This window comes from Oncorhynchus mykiss, chromosome 28 (genome assembly GCF_057628025.1).
Source record: "Oncorhynchus mykiss isolate SJ-2025 chromosome 28, ASM5762802v1, whole genome shotgun sequence".
NCBI classification, from domain to species: Eukaryota; Metazoa; Chordata; class Actinopteri; order Salmoniformes; family Salmonidae; genus Oncorhynchus; species Oncorhynchus mykiss.
Genome location: NC_143049.1, coordinates 3,658,809 through 3,678,358, shown reverse-complemented (window position 1 = coordinate 3,678,358; position 19,550 = coordinate 3,658,809). Strand labels below are relative to the sequence as shown.

The following is a 19,550-nucleotide window of genomic DNA, read 5'->3' as shown; positions in this document are numbered from 1 at the left end:
CCCCTATAACAAAGAGAGAAAGAACACTGCTCTACAATGAAGAGAGAAAGTGAACTAGAAGAGTCAACCGTGTTGCTAGTGGAGGGGCTAGACGAGCCTGTGTGTAGAAACCCACCCACTGGATGATGGGGTAGAGGACTGGCACCATTCTCCGAGCCACAGGAACACTCATTGAAGGCAGGCATCAGGAAGGTGACATCCTGTAGGGACCAAAGACTGACTGAGGACTATTCAATAGAGCTACATTAGGGAGCCCACTACAGCATATGGACACAGCTACAAAATAAAAGTACTCTGAATTACTTTAGCTTATTGAATACAAAAGGTCCATAAAATGAGTCTAGTTTCTATCAGCCATTACCTCAAAATACAATGAAGGGTGCAGAACTCATAACTATGATAAAGATGGAAATGTATATTAGAAATGATTTAATTGAAAGCAAACCCCTGAACCAGAGTCTGTATGACATGAGGTGCAATTGAATACCTTTCCTGTAGCTCAGCGTTGCCATAACCCAGGAGGCTGAGGGTGGAGAGTGAGGAGACCACTGAGGGCAAACACCCACACCATCCTAGAATACACCAGCCCCGAACCAGAGGAGAGGAGACGACTGTCCTCTTTGACTCCTGAAGGATGGCACATAGACTTCCGAGCAATAAATAATCTTGATCTTACATTATGCATGGAATTATATAGAAAACATCATGTAAAAAGAATAGAAAACGAGAATACCATTATGTCCTACCAGAGGACAGTTCCTTTCCATTTGGCTGCTCACAGTGTTGTGAGGGCTCTGGTGCTCTGCAGACTGGGAAGGAGAAGAGGGGGGAATACTGCTAGTTCTTGAGTCCTCCAGAGGTGTCTTTGGGTTCTCAGCAGACCAACCCATCCCCATCCCTCAGGGTTTCCCATACACCACCGCCCCCTGGGGTTTAATACAGAGGGGAAGGGAGGTGCCCCCCCTGCTTCGACTGGACACGGGGAGTACAGGAGGGGACGAAGTACAAACCTCTGAGGGGCCCCAGAGTTGAGGATCAGCATGGCAGATGTGTTGTTGCCTACCCTTACCACCTGGGGGCAGCCCGTCAGGAAGAACAGGATCCCGTTGCAGAGGGAGGTGTTTAGTCCCAGGGTCCTTAGCTTACTGATGAGCTTTGTGGGCACTATGGTGTTGAATGCTGATCTGTAGTCAATGAACAGCATTCTCACATAGGTGTTCCTTTTGTCCAGGTGGGAAAGGGCAGTGTGGAGTGTGATTGAGATTGCGTCATCTGTGGATCTGTTGGGGCAGTATGCGAATTGGTGTGGGTCTAGGGTATCCGGGAGGATGCTGTTAATGTGAGCTATGACCAGCCTTTCAAAGCACTTCATGGCTGCCGACGTGAGTGCTACGGGGCAGAAATCATTTAGGCAGGTTACCTTCGCTTCCTTGGGCACAGGGACTATGGTGGTCTGTTTGAAACATGTAGGTATTACAGACTCGGTCAGGGAGAGGTTGAAGATGTCAGTGAAAACACTTGCCAAATGCGCATGCTTTGAGTACACGTCCTGGTAATCCATCTGGCCCTGCGGCTTTGTGAATGTTGACCTGTTTAAAGGTCTTGCTCACATCAGCTACCGAGAGCGTTATCACACTCATCCAGAACAGCTGGTGCTCTCGTGCATGCTTCAGAGTTGCTTGACTGAAGTGAGTATAAAAGGCATTTAGCTCGTCTGCTACAGTGCTTCCTCCTTTAAAAGTTGTGTCATACTGCGGCACACCTTGCGGGCTGCTGCAGCATTCTGTGGCATGTTATCGATTTGTTAGCCATTATTTCTGTTAATTGAAGTTGTTGCTAGTTTGACCACCAGATGACATCTTTGAGAAGCATTTGATAACCGGGAGGAAGGAGTAGACTGTCCTTGTAAATAAGAATGTGTTCTTAACTGATTCCATATGTGTTATTTCATAGTTGTGATGTCTTCAATATTATTCTACAATGTAAAAATATAGAAACTCCTGGAATGAGTAGGTGTGTCTAAACTTTTGACTGGTACTTGCTTAATTAATTTGATTAATATTATGGTGTTTCTATTCCATGAAAAACAAAAAACCCTCTGGTTAAATTGAGACCGTCTCGCTCTTGGAGCGCACACTGGATGTTCGGGTAGAGGAGTTGATATGAGCGTTCTAGCCTTACAACGGCAGTCAAGCTCCCAAGCTAACATTGGCTAGCTTGCTGGCTACTTCCAGACACAAATGAGACCACTCTGACCATTTTACACACCCTAGCAGAGCTAGTTAGGCAGTTTCTGTGTTAACCAGAGCGTTGGTGACTAACTGTGCTGCTGGAAACAATTTAATTACGCTTTTTTGCCAACGTTTACTGACACCGGCCATATTCAACGGGTGTTGAGCGCTCTTAAATTCATTATTCTGTGCTCTGGTACTCAGACGAGAGTGCTCTGACATCCGAGTAGAGAGACAGAGCGAATTTATGAACGCACCAGAATGTCCATTGAGAACGCTCAACGACTATACCATTTAGCTAAGCTAAGAATGACGGGAATAATCAAGTCAATAAACGTTGGATCGTTAGTTAGATAGCCTATAGTTAATATACTGGCAAGTTTGATGTAAAACTACTAACGTTATAGGTAGATAGCTAACATACCGGTACATACTGCTGCAATGATATACTATTTGGTTCGTAAGGACAGAGTAGCTAACAAATTGTCAGTCAACATAACGTGTAAGGTAACTTATTTGAAAAAAGATGCGCTGTATCAACTCTGCGGCTTGAGCATGCTTTTGGTGCACAGTCGATAGCGCGCTGGACATCGGGCAAGAAGGTTGAGGGTTCGAAACCTGCTCCCTGCTTGTTTCATTTGAAGTCTGCACAATTATCAGTTTATTATTTGGTTTATATTGCCCATTCATTGTCAGCTAGAGACACAGCAGTGCATTTTCACACCAAGCTCAGGCTATTGGACTAATATTTAGTCAAGGTTGAATAGTCTATTGTTCAGCTATTATCCCCCCTCCCCAACTTGCATCAAATGGATGTCTTTTTGTCGAGAGCAAAACTTTTTTATTTTCAATCAACTTGTTCTGTAAGCAAAAATGAGGCCTCAAAGTTTTAAAAAAAGAAGTTTTTGCAATCAAATATTTTGTAATAGAGTGCATAACGTTATGCAATTTATTCCCCCAAAATATTTAGAAAACAAAAAATGTATTTGAAAACAAAAAAATAGCTTTCAACCACCCTCCATTTTGTCAATTTTTTGAGTGTCAGTTCGGCTACAACAATACTGTTCAGCCTTTCTTTCAGACACAAAGGAAGTCATAGCGGCCACCTATGAAGGACTGTGTGATGATGACATCTCAGGTAAGCAGCACTGGGCGTTCTTCCGTCCAACTTCTACATAGCTAGTAGTTAGCTCCTACGATGCAGTGGTGGTTCATAACATTCTACAATGTGACACAGATACATACATAAAGTAGAATGATGAATCATGCAATTATTATTCTCAAGCTAACCAAAAACATTTGGCTATGAACGCCTGTTCTTGCCATTTTCAGTTGAATTTATCTAACTTTCTTTCATGGCAACATGAAGCAGGCCATGTCCTATTTTTTTCATAGTCGATATTAAATGTTTCTCCTTAAACCACTTAGGTGTTGCTATAGCAGTATGCTTAGGGTCATTGTCCTGCTGGAAGTTGAATCTCCACCCCAGTCTCAAATCTCTGGAAGACTGAAACAGGTTTCCCTCAAGAATTTACCTGTCCAGTTTCCCAGTCCCTGCCAATGAAAAACGTCCCCACAGCATAATGCTGCCACCACCATGTTTCAATGTGGGGATGTTATTCTCAGGGTGATGAGAGGTGTTGGGTTTGCAGCAGACATAGTGTTTTCCTTGATGGCCAAAAAGCAACATTATGTCTTATCTGACCAGAGTACCTTCTTCCATATGTTTGGGGAGTCTCCCACATGCCTTTTGGTGAACACCAAACATGTTTGCTTATTTTTTTCTGACTAGCTAATGTTAGCTAGTCAGTTAACCTGCTTAATAGCGATTCTCGTAAATTAACTTTATGACAGAAGAATATGCACAAACGTTTGTCTCTACATTAACTAACATATTCCTCTCAATTGTAAATGTTTTGCTTGACTGGTTATGACGTTAGAACTACTTACATTTGCTTCCACCGTAATGTTTTGTCAGCCTTGCTGAAGAAAGTCACCAGCTTCGTCAAATTCATCATTGGAACCACTCGATATGATTGGTCATATAAAAAAATCTTGGGACCCAAATGCACCCCAGGTGGTGAGGGTAGGCAACAACATTTCCACCCCGCTGATCCTCAACACTGGGGCCCCACAAGGGTGCGTTCTGAGCCCTCTCCTGTACTCCCTGTTCACCCACGACTGCGTGGCCACGCACGCCTCCAACTCAATCATCAAGTTTGCGGACGACACAACAGTGGTAGGCTTGATTACCAACAACGACGAGACGGCCTACAGGGAGGAGGTGAGGGCCCTCGGAGTGTGGTGTCAGGAAAATAACCTCACACTCAATGTCAACAAAACTAAGGAGATGATTGTGGACTTCAGGAAACAGCAGAGGGAACACCCCCCTATCCACATCGATGGAACAGTAGTGGAGAGGGTAGTAAGTTTTAAGTTCCTCGGCGTACACATCACAGACAAACTGAATTGGTCCACCCACACAGACAGCATCGTGAAGAAGGCGCAGCAGCGCCTCTTCAACCTCAGGAGGCTGAAGAAATTTGGCTTGTCACCAAAAGCACTCACAAACTTCTACAGATGCACAATCGAGAGCATCCTGTCGGGCTGTATCACCGCCTGGTACGGCAACTGCTCCGCCCACAACCGTAAGGCTCTCCAGAGGGTAGTGAGGTCTGCACAACGCATCACCGGGGGCAAACTACCTGCCCTCCAGGACACCTACACCACCCGATGTCACAGGAAGGCCATAAAGATCATCAAGGACAACAACCACCCGAGCCACTGCCTGTTCACCCCGCTATCATCCAGAAGGCGAGGTCAGTACAGGTGCATCAAAGCTGGGACCGAGAGACTGAAAAACAGCTTCTATCTCAAGGCCATCAGACTGTTAAACAGCCACCACTAACATTGAGTGGCTGCTGCCAACACACTGACTCAACTCCAGCCACTTTAAAAATGGGAATTGATGGGAAATGATGTAAAATATATCACTAGCCACTTTAAACAATGCTACCTAATATAATGTTTACATACCCTGCATTATTCATCTCATATGTATATGTATATACTGTACTTTATATAATCTACTGCATCTTTATGTAATACATGTATCACTAGCCACTTTAACTATGCCACTTTGTTTACATACTCATCTCATATGTATATACTGCACTCAATACCATCTACTGTATCTTGCCTATGCCGCTCTGTACCATCACTCATTCATATATCTTTATGTACATATTCTTTATCCCCTTACACTTGTGTCTATAAGGTAGTAGTTTTGGAATTGTTAGCTAGATTATTTGTTGGTTATTACTGCATTGTCGGAACTAGAAGCAAAAGCATTTCGCTACACTCGCATTAACATCTGCTAACCATGTGTATGTGACAAATACAATTTGATTTGATTTGATTTGCATAATGAGTGCTCTAACTCCCCCTTGCGGTGGTCTGGAGCAATGAAGCCGTGACACTGGGTACCTCTAAAAAACTGATTTAAGTTTGCCTGCATTAAAGGCCCCGGTCACTTCTGGTCGCTTCTGGAGGAGCATTTTCTTGTCTGCTTACTGCCTTATAGAGTTGGTTGAGAGTGGTCTTAGTGCCAGCATCAGTCTGTGGTGGTAAATAGACGGCTACAAATAATACAGATGAGAACTCTCTTGATAGAGAGTGTGGTTCTCCTATACCTTCTACGAAAAGTCAATTTTGACAGAAGCTGTATCCCTTCCAGACAAAACCGGCTTTGGCAGAGGTACCAAACAGTGCATTGGTGAAAAAGTGATGAATCGGTGCTTTGTGTGCATCAGTGCAAAAGTTAATATTCCTTTGAAATCAATAAAAGGTTTAATGTTGTTCAGATAGAACATCGAGACAATTTAGATATCTTATTGACTTCTGCGTTCTGGTGGAAAAAGCTACATAATGAAATTGGTAGGCTACATCCTTAACTTTAGACAAACATTTTCCCAATAAAGTCATCAATGCTACTCTGACCATAAATTTCACAAATATGAATCATGTTCGTTAGTCCTGTTAACTTGTCTTTTACTTAAAAAAATGATTACATATTTACAGTGCTGCTTAATATGAGGTGTTTTCTGAACAGAGAATACCATTGTTCACACTGGATATTTATTAATATATGTACAAATGAACTACAACAATAACAAATACAGTCTTCACATAAAACTCAACCACTAACAAAATCTCATTATACAATTTTACATTTGAACAGACATTGTATTCAGTTTTATCCCTGCTGCAATGATAAAGGGCACAGCTAATAGCTTGGACAAAATGAAAATGCTTCTCGTGGTTTGACGGGTCATATTTCAGAGGACTCGACCTTCGCCTCCCAAGCAGGTTGGGGAGTTGCAGCGATGTGACAAGATCGAAATTGTGGACAAAAATGGGGTAAAAATAAATAAATGTATATATATATATTAATATATATGTTTTAATGTTTCTGTACGTGCTTTGTGGGTAATGCTGTTTACACAATAATAAAACTACGTACATGAGTTCAATATCTATCAGCAGAAGAGACGATCGAGAGAAATGGGAAGATGCTATGAAAATAGTATTCCAATAGTGTTCTGCTGTCCATCATTGAAAAAATGTAATGAATTATCAGTCATTACAAATGTTTTGAATTTGAAATATTCAACCCAACACACACACCTCTGTTGGTATTTTAGCATCATGATGCAAAAAAACCCTCAAGATGTCATCATGTACCAGAGAGTTCATTATCACATCAACAATGCAGGGCTAGGAAAGCACTCAGGTCGTAGGGTAGGAAGGGCTCAGCCATGACTGACCATCATGGACAGTAGAGATAATGAGTGTATGCCACTGTCAGTCACTTTGAAAACAGGACCACAGTCCGATAGTTTTTCCTCAAAATGTGCTACTGTAGTCTACAGAAGTCAGCAGGATGGATAGAGAGAGGGTTCACTTTGGCTTCTACAGAATGCAGGACAGCTGTGTGTACCCAGAGCCATGTACAGTGGCAAGACAAAGTATGTGAACCCTTTGGAATTACCTGGATTTCTGCATAAATTGGTCATCAAATTTGTCACAACAATAGACAAACAGTGTGCTTAAACTAATAACACACAAGTTATTGTAATTGTCTTGTCTATATTGAATACATAATTTAAACATTCACAGTGTAGGTTGGAAAAAGTATGTGAACCCCTAGGCTAATGACTTCTCCTAAAGCTAATTGGAGTCAGGAGTCAGCTAATATTATACCTGGAGTATAATTAATGAGACAAGATTGGGGATGTGGTTTAGAGCTCCCTTACCCAATAAAAAACACTCGCAAAATGTGGGTTTGCTATTCACAAGAAGCATTGCCTGATGTGAACCATGCCTCGAACTAAAGAGATCTCAGAAGACCTAAGATTAACCTGGAAAGGGTTACAAAAGTAACTCTTAAAACCTTGATGTTCATCAGTCCATGGTTAGACAAGTTGTCTATAAATGGAGAAAGTCAAGCACTGTTGCTACTCCTTAGGAGTGGCCGTCCTGCAAAGATGACTGCAAGAACAAAGCGCAGAATGCTCAGTGAGGCTAAGAAGAATCCTAGATTGTCAGCTAAAGACTTACAGAAATCTATGGAACATGCTAACATCTCTGTTGACGAGTTTACGATACATAAAACACTAAACAAGAATGGTGTTCATGGGAGGATACCACAGAAGAAGCCACTGCTGTCCAAAAAAGTTTGCAAAGGTGCACCTGGCTGTTCCACAGTGCTACTGGCAAAATATTCTGTGAACAGATTAAACTACAGTTGAGTTGTTTGTAAGGAACACACAACACTATGTGTGGAGAAAAAAGGCACAGCACACCAACACCAACACCAAAACCTCATTCCCACTGTAAAGTATGGTGGAGGGATCATCATGGTTTGGGGCTGCTTTCCTGCCTCAGCTTGCTATCATCGACAGAAAAATGAATTCCCAAGTTTATCAAGACATTTTGCAGGAGAATGTTAGGCTATCTGTCCGCAATTGAAGCTCGACAGAAGTTAGGTGATGCGACCGGACAATGATCCAAAACACAGAAGTAAATCAACAACAGAATGGCTTCAACAGAAGAAAATACGCCTTCTGGAGTGGCCCAGTCAGAGTCCTGACCTCAATCCCATTGAGATGCTGTGGCATGACCTCGAGAGCAGTTCACACCAGACACTGAAACAGTTTTGTAAAGAGGAATAGTCCAAAATTCCTCCTGACCGTTGTGCAGGTCTGATCCGCAACTACAGAACACATTTGGTTGAGGTTATTGCTGCCAAAGGAGGGTCAACCAGTTATTAAATCCAAGGGTTCACATACATTTCCACCCTGCACTGTGAAAGTTTACACGGTTTGTTCAGTAAAGGAAAATGTATAATTGTTTGTGTGTTATTAGTTTAAGTAGACGGTGTTTGTCTATTGTTGTGACCTAGATGAAGATCAGATAACATTTTATGACCAATTTATGCAGGAATCCAGGTCATTCCATAGGATTCACATACTTTTTCTTGCCACTGTATATAGAGAGTTAGGACACTTTTTTGAATATTGTTCTAATTCTAGACATTCAGTTAATTTAAATATTCCCCATGCAATGTTAATGAGGTGCTAACATGGCTGCCATAGAATGTTGACATTTATACAATGGGTGGGTCTAATCCTGAATGCCGATTGGTTAAAACTGCATTCCAGCCAGTGTCTATTCCACAAGTTACCACCAGCTAAATAAATGATTTACTCTGTTCCATCTGACTACGCAATCCGCTGTCTCATCAGCCCAGCCAGGCACTTTATAAACTTGATCTCCACTATAAAAAGCATCTAGACATTTTCTCACATTTCTTTTAGACTAACATTTAGTTTTCAACAGCGGAGATTTATATAAACCTTGCAGTTTATCTCTCCAATATTTGCAACATTGTTTCAATATTCAAATTCGATCTCCAGCTGTCCCATAGTAATGAATGTGTCGGGAGCTGGGACGAGACAGACAGCGTTTCTTACATGCTGACCACACTGCTCGCGCACATGCATCTGTGTGTGCCATCACACGCACGTTGATTTTGTCCATATCAAAACGAACTCTGAACCAAATATATTCATTTGGGGACAGGTCAAAAAGCATTAAACATTTATGGTAATTTAACGAGTTAGCTTGCTGTTGCTAGCTAATTTGTCCTGGGATATAAACATTGGGTTGTTGTTATACCTGAAATGCACAAGGTCCTCTACTCCGACAATTAATCCACAGATCAAAGGGTAAACTGAGTTAGTTTCTAGTAATCTCTCCTCCTTCAGTCTTCTTCTTTGGATTTTGGTGGTTGACCACCAACTTTAAGGTGCATTACCAGCACCAACTGGACTGGATTGTGGACCTCAGTTCATCTTTCAGTCACTCACGTGTGTATATGCTCCTAAAAACCGATGGGAAAGGCGGGACTTACAGCACGCATCTACGTAGCCAGGTGCAGACGTGCAGACAGAAAAACAGCAAAGTAGCTGCATTTGCATTTGTTTAAGCTGTTTTCTGGTGACATTTAATTGGAAACATCCATAACAAGGAGCAAATGAGGCACGATTTTGCCTGGCATTGAAATTGTGCTCACTCGTCAGCATCACAAAAAGAGCCAAGTTCTATTTTAGCACCTGGCTACGTAGACGCTCGTTGATGCGTGCGAGCAGTGTGGATGCAATGATTGAATAACATGTATGTGTAGATTTATTTTGCAAAGCTCGCACACGCTACGCGGGCGGTGTGGTCAGCATGTCAGCCAGTCGAAATCATGAATCAGCTGGCATAATATTTATGTATATATACAAAGAAATGTCAATTGAAAAAAGTTCAAACGAAACGAAGTGCAGCTAGTTTGCAGTCTTTCCAGCTTCAGTTTGAAGTCATTGTGTTAGCTGTGTTGTTGGTTAGCTCCTCTGAAAAACATTTTCCTGACGAGTGAGCACAATTTCAATGCCAGGCAAAATCGTGCCTCATTTGCTCCTTGTTATGGATGTATCCAATTAAATGTCACCAGAAAACAGCTTAAACAAATGCAAATGCAGCTACTTTGCTGTTATTCTGTCTGCACTGTTTGATGTGACTGTAAAGTTAGCCGTAGTTGGCTACCTATCAAGCAAGGGATAAGAACGATGCCAGCCAGAATGGCAACCGAACCGATAGAACGAACGACCAGCCGGCTTGGGTAGCAACCCTAGATTTGTGTCGGGACTATATCTTGTGGAAGGATGAAATAGTATTAATACATTGTTCTAAATATGTTTTTTAATGAAAATATGTCAATCATTACTGGAATATGTGATAATAGTGATAGTGATAATGTCCTCGAACCGGTGTTGGCATGCGTTGTCACTTAAGTCATGTGAGCCTAGTGAAAACCTAGCCTAGCCCAGTGAAAACCTACGCACCGCTTGTACAGTCTTCAGATTTTGCTGCCTTGAATTTAAATCTGAAATGGGATTAAATAGGATTTTTGTTTTCCTGCTGATCTAGACAATCTACACACATTTTCAAAGTGAAAGGAGATGCATAGAAAATGTCTAAACGGATTCAAAAATAAGAAGTAAAGATATCTTGATTGCATAGCTCTTGGTGGATGCACTATTGGCAGCAGTTACTGCTATGATTCATTTTGAATAAGATTCCACCAACTTTGTACAAGTGTTAGGGCAACATATATACATTGTGTTTGTCAAAATTGCTCAAGCTCAGTCAATTTGGTTGGGAATTATTGATGTATAGGAAGATTAAAATCTTGTCTCTGATTTTAAAGCAGATTTAGGCCAAGTCAGGACTGAGACTGGAACACTAAGGAACACATCTATTTGAAAGCCATTCTGGAGTGTTTTTGGCCTTTAAAGTCATATAAATTTCCCTCTGAAAAATACAATTATACCCTAATGTTAGGTCTTCAGAGGAATGAGGCATGTTTTCCTGTAAAATGTTAGATTTGCTTTGCTCCTTTTATATTTATTTTGATCTGGACAAACTCCCCAGATATTGCCGGTGACATGCATACCCATAACATGATACTGCCACTACAATACTTGGAAATACAGAGGTTTTCACTCTGTGATGTGTCGCGTTGGATTTGCCCCAAACGTTTCCTGTTTCCTTATTTAGGCCAAAAAGTTAATTTCTTTGCCATGATGTATTGCAGTATTACTTAATGGCCTTGTTGCAAACTGGATGAATGATTTAGAATGGATTTTTTAGCACAGGCTTCCTTCTTTTTACTTTGTCATACATGCCAGTAATATGGAGTAAATGGGATGTTGTTGATCCATGTACGTATTTAGCCTCATAGTGATATCCCTGAGAAGTTTCCATTCTCAGCCACAGCACATTTAGGAAGGGTGGCCAGATCTTTGCAGTGTCTGGGTGATATGATACACCATTCAGAGATGAATTACCATACTTGACCATACTCAAAGGGATATTTAGTGGCTTGGAATTATGTTTAACCTCCCCTGATCCATGCATGTCTAAAAATGTATTACAGACATGCTTTTAAAGCTCATTGGTGGCTCTGAGGATGAATCATTGTTTGAGATGCACTATACACTATCCTCTGACGTTACAGAGACAGAGGAAGTTGCTCTCAAATCAAGAGAAAGACTACTTTTACAAACAGATGGACCACATTCAAGAAATGGTGTGATTTTCTTTTATGAGCACATCTTGATAACGATGATTGTTTAGGCAAGTTTAAACTGTCTGCACTGTAGCAGAGCTGTGGCATGCATGCTTTGTCAAGTAGAGCTCTCAGTTAACGACATTGAGTACAGGTTGATCTTCATACGGACGAGGCAGGCGGAGGAGCTGGGCAGAACACACACACATACACAAGAGCAGGGTTGGGCACACACTGAAGGTGCCACTGATGAGATCTTGTCCAGATTAGGCCTATCAATCACAGTTCTGTAAAATGGTATATCCTAATGTGCTTGATGAAAGTCCTTCTTACTGTGCGGTCGGTTTCCCAAGACGTGGTCAATCTCTGTGACAATGCCTGCTGTCATCTTTGGAATGACCTACAATATATGAAGAGGAGAAACAAAACATTTGATTCAGTTAGTTGTAAAGTTGATAGCAGTAGTTAGTAAATACACCACAATAGATGTACTGTATCCAAAATATTCAACAAACAGTGTAGACTAGAGAGAGGGAACAGTTTTTGAGTGCTGAGAAAGGGATGCCATAAAAATGACATAATTTATTTAAAAAAAATGTATTTACTACATTCATGGTCCAAGTTCCGGCCTGGTCGTCAGTAAGACAGCAGGTCTAGCTCAGTTGGTAGAGCATGGTGTTTGCAATGCCAGGATAGTTGATTTTATTCCTGGGATTACCCATGTGTAAAAATTGTGTCCACAGCTGACTGTATGTCGCTGTGGATAAACGTGTGTTCTAAATGTCATGTGATGTTGTTATTATTATTATTATTATTATATATTAAAACTTGAAATGTATTCTTCAAAGGGGTCCTGCTCCCCTAAATGTAATGTGTTGTTGTTATTATTATTATATGTTAAAACTTGAAATGTATTCTTCAAAGGGGTCCTGCTCCCCTAAATGTAATGTGTTATTATTATTATTATTATATGTTAAAACTTGAAATGTATTCTTCAAAGGGGTCCTGCTCCCCTAAATGTAATGTGTTGTTGTTATTATTATTATTATTATTATATATTAAAACTTGAAATGTATTCTTCAAAGGGGTCCTGCTCCCCTAAATGTAGATGGCATATGAGATGCTCCTTGCCTCCATGGCCCTCAGGTTCTCTGCAAGCTGGATGGGGCTGGATGTTCCCAGCAACACTGAGCTCACTCCTTCATTCCTCAGGCACCAGGCTAGAGAAAGAGAGAGAGAGGTTAATCAGGACAAGTCCCTTGTGGAGGTAGTCCTTCCAAGACTCAAAATAGAGCAATCCTCTACATTTAGCATGGTTATCTGTCTGTACCGATATCTTACCGATGGCTAGTTGTGGCAGAGTGCAACCCAGCTTCTCAGAGATGGTAGTCAGCTCCTTCAGCTTGGCCTGTTGTTTCCTCCCATCCTCACTCACTATCTTCTCCTTCAACCAGGCATACGGCTGGAGGAGAGAGAATGGAGAAGGATCTGAGGACCAAGCAGACATTCAAAAAACCCCTCAGATGTTGTTGGGACAAGAAGATAAGAGCAGTACCTTCATGGAGGCCCTGGAGCATTCTGGGATACCATTCTCATACTTCCCAGTGATGATTCCACAAGCTAGAGGCGACCAGGATACCACACCCACACCTGCAATGGCACGTGGTAGTCAGGCCACATGACAAGCAAGGTAATCATCAGACGACCATGGTACTGAAGGACAAAAGAACTGGTATCTACAGTTTACCTTTTGAGGCATGGAATATTGACTAGTGTCAAAGACCACAGCATGCACAGTCCAATATGTCACTTGCCTATTTTGTGATAGAGCTCAGGCAGCTGTGTCTCAACCTTGTCCCTCTGGAAGAAATTATACTCGGCCTGCTCACACACTGGAGGGATCAGGTTAAACTGCCTAGCCACAGAGTACGCCTCCTAAAAGAACGAGGGATGAGAAAGAGAGGAGGAAGAAGGGGAGAGAAACACGGTGAGGAAAGTGGGATCTGAACTTTACTGACTGCATTCATCTTTTAAAGCTTGGCATTTCTTGTCAGACCAAACTTCAATATCTTCAAAAGCATTGATATTGCAAGACATCACCTGAACTTTTCAGACTTCATTTACCTTGTCAACCCCCTGTAGTGTTTGTTTACTTCCTAATGTCAGACTTCAGAAGCGTTCATTTCCCAAGCATGCTAGTGAATTATGTGGACAGAATCTAGATAGTAGGTCAACAGCAAATTAGAGTATGAAATTCATGTATTGTAAGGTTGTGAGGAAGTGTGTTCCTACTCACCATGATCTCCATGGCAGACCATCGTGATGTCCCCCAGTACATGGACATACCCTGGTTGATCACATGGGTCATCGCCCTCACAATCTCTGCAGAGACAAAAACAACAAACACCTGCTAGCTACAGGAGGGAAACACGGCTTTTTTGGACAAATGGGATGTTGTGGGTATTGGTGTAAGTTGGCATCTGCCCCTTTCTGCACAAAGGGAGTTGGGAGAGTATAGCAAAATAAGATACATTATGTTTTAGAGTGATGTTCCCCTGAAAATATACATTAATTGTCCGTTTACCTGTAAATGGAAGCCTGGTTGTGTTTTAAGTGGAACATACATAGAGGGAAACTGATACGATGAAGACACTCCAATGTTAAGGAGCAGGTGTGAGACATGAGGGCGCCTCACCTCCTCCTACAACAGATCACTTCTCATTACTAAAGGCTTTGTATCATTTCAGCCAGTAGTTTTGAAAGTAGCGCTTACAAGCCAAAACGGGTCCACGAAAATGTTTTATGATAACGTTCTGGTAAATAAATCAAATACAAAAATATTCCTGAAATGTGTATATGTTACGAATTCCAATTCCTACAATGTGTTAGCAATTTGAAAGTGCTTAAAATCCTGTTCAGTCTTCTTAAAGGCAAATATTGACTTTTGTTGTTTAATATCCTACTGGGCACACCAAGTCATTTCAATGTGGAGAATTTGGTAATATTTGTTAGATGAGATTCCAACCTATTTTCACCCTCTCAAAAAGACCCCTAAAGACCTAAAAGTTTGTTGAAATCACAATGTGTTATCACTATGCTTTCAACCATCTAAAAGCACAACCACATTCCAATGGAAAATCTCATTCTGATTTTTGGTTTAGTTGTCAGCTAAATGTGTTATCACTGCGCTTTCAACCATTTAATAGCAAAACAAAGATCAAATGGGAATACAATGTCAGATATTTTGTTTATTTCTACAACAACTTAATGTGTTATCACTGTGTTTCATCTAATAGCACAACCAAATGACCTGGATTGCAGTTGAGATTACATTAAAGTACATGGTGCAAGTGTTCATTGCCGTCTGAGATTCTGTGTAGGTTATAATAGCAATTGTGAAGATTTCCACAGACCTGCGACCCTGAACTTGAATGCTTTCTATGATTACATAAGAAGACATTTATTGTTACAGTAACTGCAAATTGTGGCCATGGATTTGTTACTCATTTTTAAAATGAATAAATACTGTTACATTAGCTTGTAAGATAGCCTTACCATTACGCTATTTACTGTCTTACAACCAAATATGAACATTTAATGGAGATGTATCTACTGCTTGGATAGTTAGATCTGAGCCACTGGCTTAATCTGTCATGTATTGTCATGTTGTGTCTTGTTTCTGTCCTTTCCCTTCACCCTGTCTCCCTCTGCTGGTCGTTATTAGGTTACCTTTTCTCCCCCTCTTTCCCCCAGCTGTTCCTTGTCTCCTCCTAACTACCTCGTCACCCCTTTTCCCACCTGTTCCCTTTTTCCCTCTGATTAGTCCTCTATATCTCTCTCTGTTTTTGCTCCTGTCTTTGTCGGATTCTTGTTTGTGTTATTCATGCCTGAACCAGACTATCGTCATGTTTGCTGCAACCTTGTCCTGTCCTGTCGGAATCTGCCGGTCCATCTGAGCCTACCTATGTTTTGTCATTAAAGAAGCTCTGTTTACGTTAATTCGCTTTTGGGTCCTCATTCACGCACCGTAACATAATCCTATTATTTGATATATTTAGCTTGTATTGTTGGTTAGGATGGAGACTTGAATCCAACATATCATTTGTTAACTTGTCGACAAGTTAATAGGCTAATTACCGTATTGCTAGTGTGTTATTGAATTGTGCCAGGTTGTCAACACAAACAAAATCAACATTTGAAGTGTCACGTTCTGACCTTTATTTCCTTTGTTTTGTCATCATTTAGTATGGTCAGGGCGTGAGTTGGGGTGGGCAGTCTATGTTTGTTTTTCTATGATTTTTGGATTTCTATGTTTCGGCCTAGTATGGTTCTCAATCAGAGGCAGGTGTCATTAGTTGTCTCTGATTGAGAATCATACTTAGGTAGCCTGGGTTTCACTGTTTGTTGGTGGGTGATTGTCTATGTTGATTGCTTGTGTCAGCACAGTTCTCATTATAGCTTCACGGTCGTTATTTCGTTTATTGTTTTGTATAGTTTGTATTCAGTGTTCAGTGCGTTCTTTTATTAAAAAATCATCATGAACACATACCACGCTGCGCTTTGGTCCGATTCATACGACGATCGTGACATGAAGGAGATGTTTTTCTGCTTGGATAGCTGTGCCACTGAGCCTGGCTTTAATTCCAGTTTGTCTACAAATTAATTATTGATATGTTGGCTTTAAGTCCCCATTTCCACCAAAAATCTAAGTTAAAGAATAGAGCTAAATCAAATCCAATCCAACTTTAAATGCACTTTAAATACAGTTTGATTTGATTTAGTTCTATTTTTTTACTTAGATTTTTGGTTGAGATGGAGATCTGAATCCAACATACACTAAGAGTACAAAACAATAAGGACACCTTACTAATATTTTGCCCTCAGAACACTCTCAATTCATCAGGGCATGGACTCTACGAGGTGTTGAAAGCTTCCACAGGGATGCTGGCCCATGTTGACTCCAATGCCCCCCACAGTTGTGTCAAGTTGGCTGAATGTCCTTTGGGTGGTGGACCATTCTTGATACACAGTGGAAACTGTTGAGCATGAAAAGCCTAGCAACATTGCAGTTTTTGACACAAACTGGTGCGCTTGGCACCTACTACCATACCCCGTTCAAAGGCACTTCAATATTTTGTGTTGCCCATTCACCCTCTGAATGACACACATACACAATCCATGTCTCAATTGTCTTCAGGCTTAAAAAACCTGTCTCCTCCTCTTCATATACACTGATTGAAGTGGATTTAACAAGTGAAAACAAGGGACCATAGCTTTCACCTGAATTCACCTAGTCAGTCTATGTCATGGAAAGAACATGTGTCCTTAATGTTTTGTAAACTCAGTGTATTTATAATGAACTTGTAGATTCAATTGGAAATCAACCAAAGCTTGAAACCCCAGGCCGACATATCTATTTTTAGTTGCCCCTGGACTGAATTCAAACAATAGCTGTTGGTGACTTCCCAGATATTAAATAGCACCATTGATGATGTATGATTGATAAAGTATGGTTCCATTTAACTTGCTCTGTTGAACCTACCTTTTGGAATGACTTCAATAGCAACAGTGAATCTATTTTTTAAAATGTTTTATTTCACCTTTATTTAAAAGTTCTCATTTACAACTGCGACCTGGCCAAGATAAAACAAAGCAGTGCGACACAAACAACACAGAGTTGCACATGGGATAAACAAACATACAGTCAATAACACAACAGAAAAATATATATACAGTGTGTGCAAATGTAGTAAGATTAGACAGGTAAGGCAATAAATAGGCCATAGTGGCGAAATAATTACAATTTTGTGCAAAAGATGAATGTGCAAGTAGAGATATTGGGGTGCAAAGGAGCAAAACAATAAATAACAATATGGGGATGAAGTAGTTGGGTGGGCTATTTACAGGTGGGCTGTGTACAGGTGCAAAGATCGGTAAGCTGCTCTGACAGCTGATGCTTAAAGTTATATAAGACTCCAGCTTCAGTGATTTTTGCAATTTGTTCCAGTCATTGGCAGCAGAGAATTGGAAGGAAAGGCGGCCAAAAGAGGAGTTGGCTTTGGGGATGACCAGTGAAATATACCTGCTGGAGCGCGTGCTACGGGTGGATGCTGCTATGGTGACCAGTGAGCTGAGATAAGGCGGGGCTTTACCTAGCAAAGACTTATAGTTGACCTGGAGCCAGTGGGTTTGACGAGGGCCAGCCAACGAGAGCATACTGGTCGTAGTGGTGGGTAGTATATAGGGCTTTGGTGACAAAACAGATGGCACTGTGAAAGACTACATCCAATTTGCTAAGTAGAGTGCTGGAGGCTATTTTGTAAAGGACATCGCCAAAGTTACGGTAGGATAGTCAGTTTTACGAGGGTATGTTTGGCAGCATGAGTGAAGGATGCTTTGTTGCGAAATAGGAAGCCAATTCTAGATTTCGTTTTGGATTGTAGATGTTTAATGTGAGTCTGCAAAAGATAGTTTACAGCCTAACCAGACACCTAGGTATTTGTAGTTGTCCAGAGTAGTGATGCGGGCGGCGATCGATTGAAAAGCATGCATTTAGTTTCACTTGAATTTATGAGCAGTTGGAGGCCACAGAAGGAGTGTTGTATGTCATTGAAGCTCGTCTGGAGGTTTGTTAACACAGTGTACAAAGAAGGGCCAGAAGTATACGTAATGGTGTCGTCTGCGTAGAGGTGGATCAGAGAATCACCCGCAGCAAGAGCGACATCATTGATGTAAACAGAGAAAAGAGACGGCCCGAGATTATAACCCTGTGGCACCCCCATAGAGACTGCCAGAGGTCCGGACAACCTGCCCTCCAATTTGACACACTGAACTCTATCTGAGAAGTAGTTGTTGAACCAGGCGAGGCAGTGATTTGAGAAACCAAGGCTGTTGAGTCTGCCGATAAGAATGCGGTGATTGACAGAGTCGACAGCCTTTGCCAGGTCGATGAAGACGGCTGCACAGTACTGTCTTTTATCAATGGCGGTTATGATATCGTTTAGGACCTTGAGCGTGTCTGAGGTCCACCCATGACTTGCTCGGAGACCAGATTGCGTAGCGGAGAAGGTACAGTGGGATTCAAAATGGTAGGTGATCTGTTTGTTAACTTGACTTTAGAAAGGCAGGATAAAATAGATTTAGGTCTGTAACAGTTTAAGTGGAGGTTCCTCAGCAATCATTCTCATGACAGCGCAATGGTTATAGTCAGTGACAAATATCAAAACTAAGCAGGGCTGGATGATGTTAAAACTCTGGATGGGAGACTAAAGGGATAGCTCTCCAGGAGGTCTTGCCCAGCCGACAGTTTTTTTCTGATAGTGAATATTACATTGAAGATCTGACATTGTTTCAAAGGGAAACATTTGACATATTTCATACAAGGCTTGTCTATGTTGAAAATTGGTTACCATGACAACACAATCCTTTGGTTGACATTTTACCCTCAAAAACAAAAGTTTACGTTGATTACTTTTTTCAAATCTTATGTATTTTCCACATAGATTCCACATCAAAATAATTTGACAAATTTTACTGAACAAAAATATTAACGTAACATTCAACAATTTGAATGATTTTACTGAGTTACAGTTCATACGAGGAAATCAGTACATTTAAATAAATAAATTAGGCCTAAATATATG

At 41.1% G+C, this 19,550-nt stretch overlaps 1 protein-coding gene and 1 long non-coding RNA gene across 2 annotated transcripts in view; one reads left to right on the top strand and one right to left on the bottom strand.

The window, feature by feature from the left end:
- The window catches only part of LOC149970667 (uncharacterized), a 271,764-nt gene that overhangs the window by 52,910 nt on the left and 199,304 nt on the right, over positions 1–19,550 (top strand). The window lies entirely within an intron of this gene.
- Positions 11,236–19,550, bottom strand: part of LOC110509193 (voltage-gated potassium channel subunit beta-1) — a 68,925-nt gene continuing 60,610 nt past the window's right edge. The window contains exons 9-14 of the mRNA XM_036966697.2: positions 14,204–14,289; positions 13,722–13,842; positions 13,463–13,557; positions 13,249–13,369; positions 13,039–13,127; positions 11,236–12,307 (exon numbers count right to left, since the gene is read on the bottom strand). Coding sequence (XP_036822592.1) covers positions 12,212–12,307; positions 13,039–13,127; positions 13,249–13,369; positions 13,463–13,557; positions 13,722–13,842; positions 14,204–14,289 — 608 coding nt within the window. The 3' untranslated portion in view covers positions 11,236–12,211. The remainder of the gene's footprint in view (positions 12,308–13,038; positions 13,128–13,248; positions 13,370–13,462; positions 13,558–13,721; positions 13,843–14,203; positions 14,290–19,550) is intronic.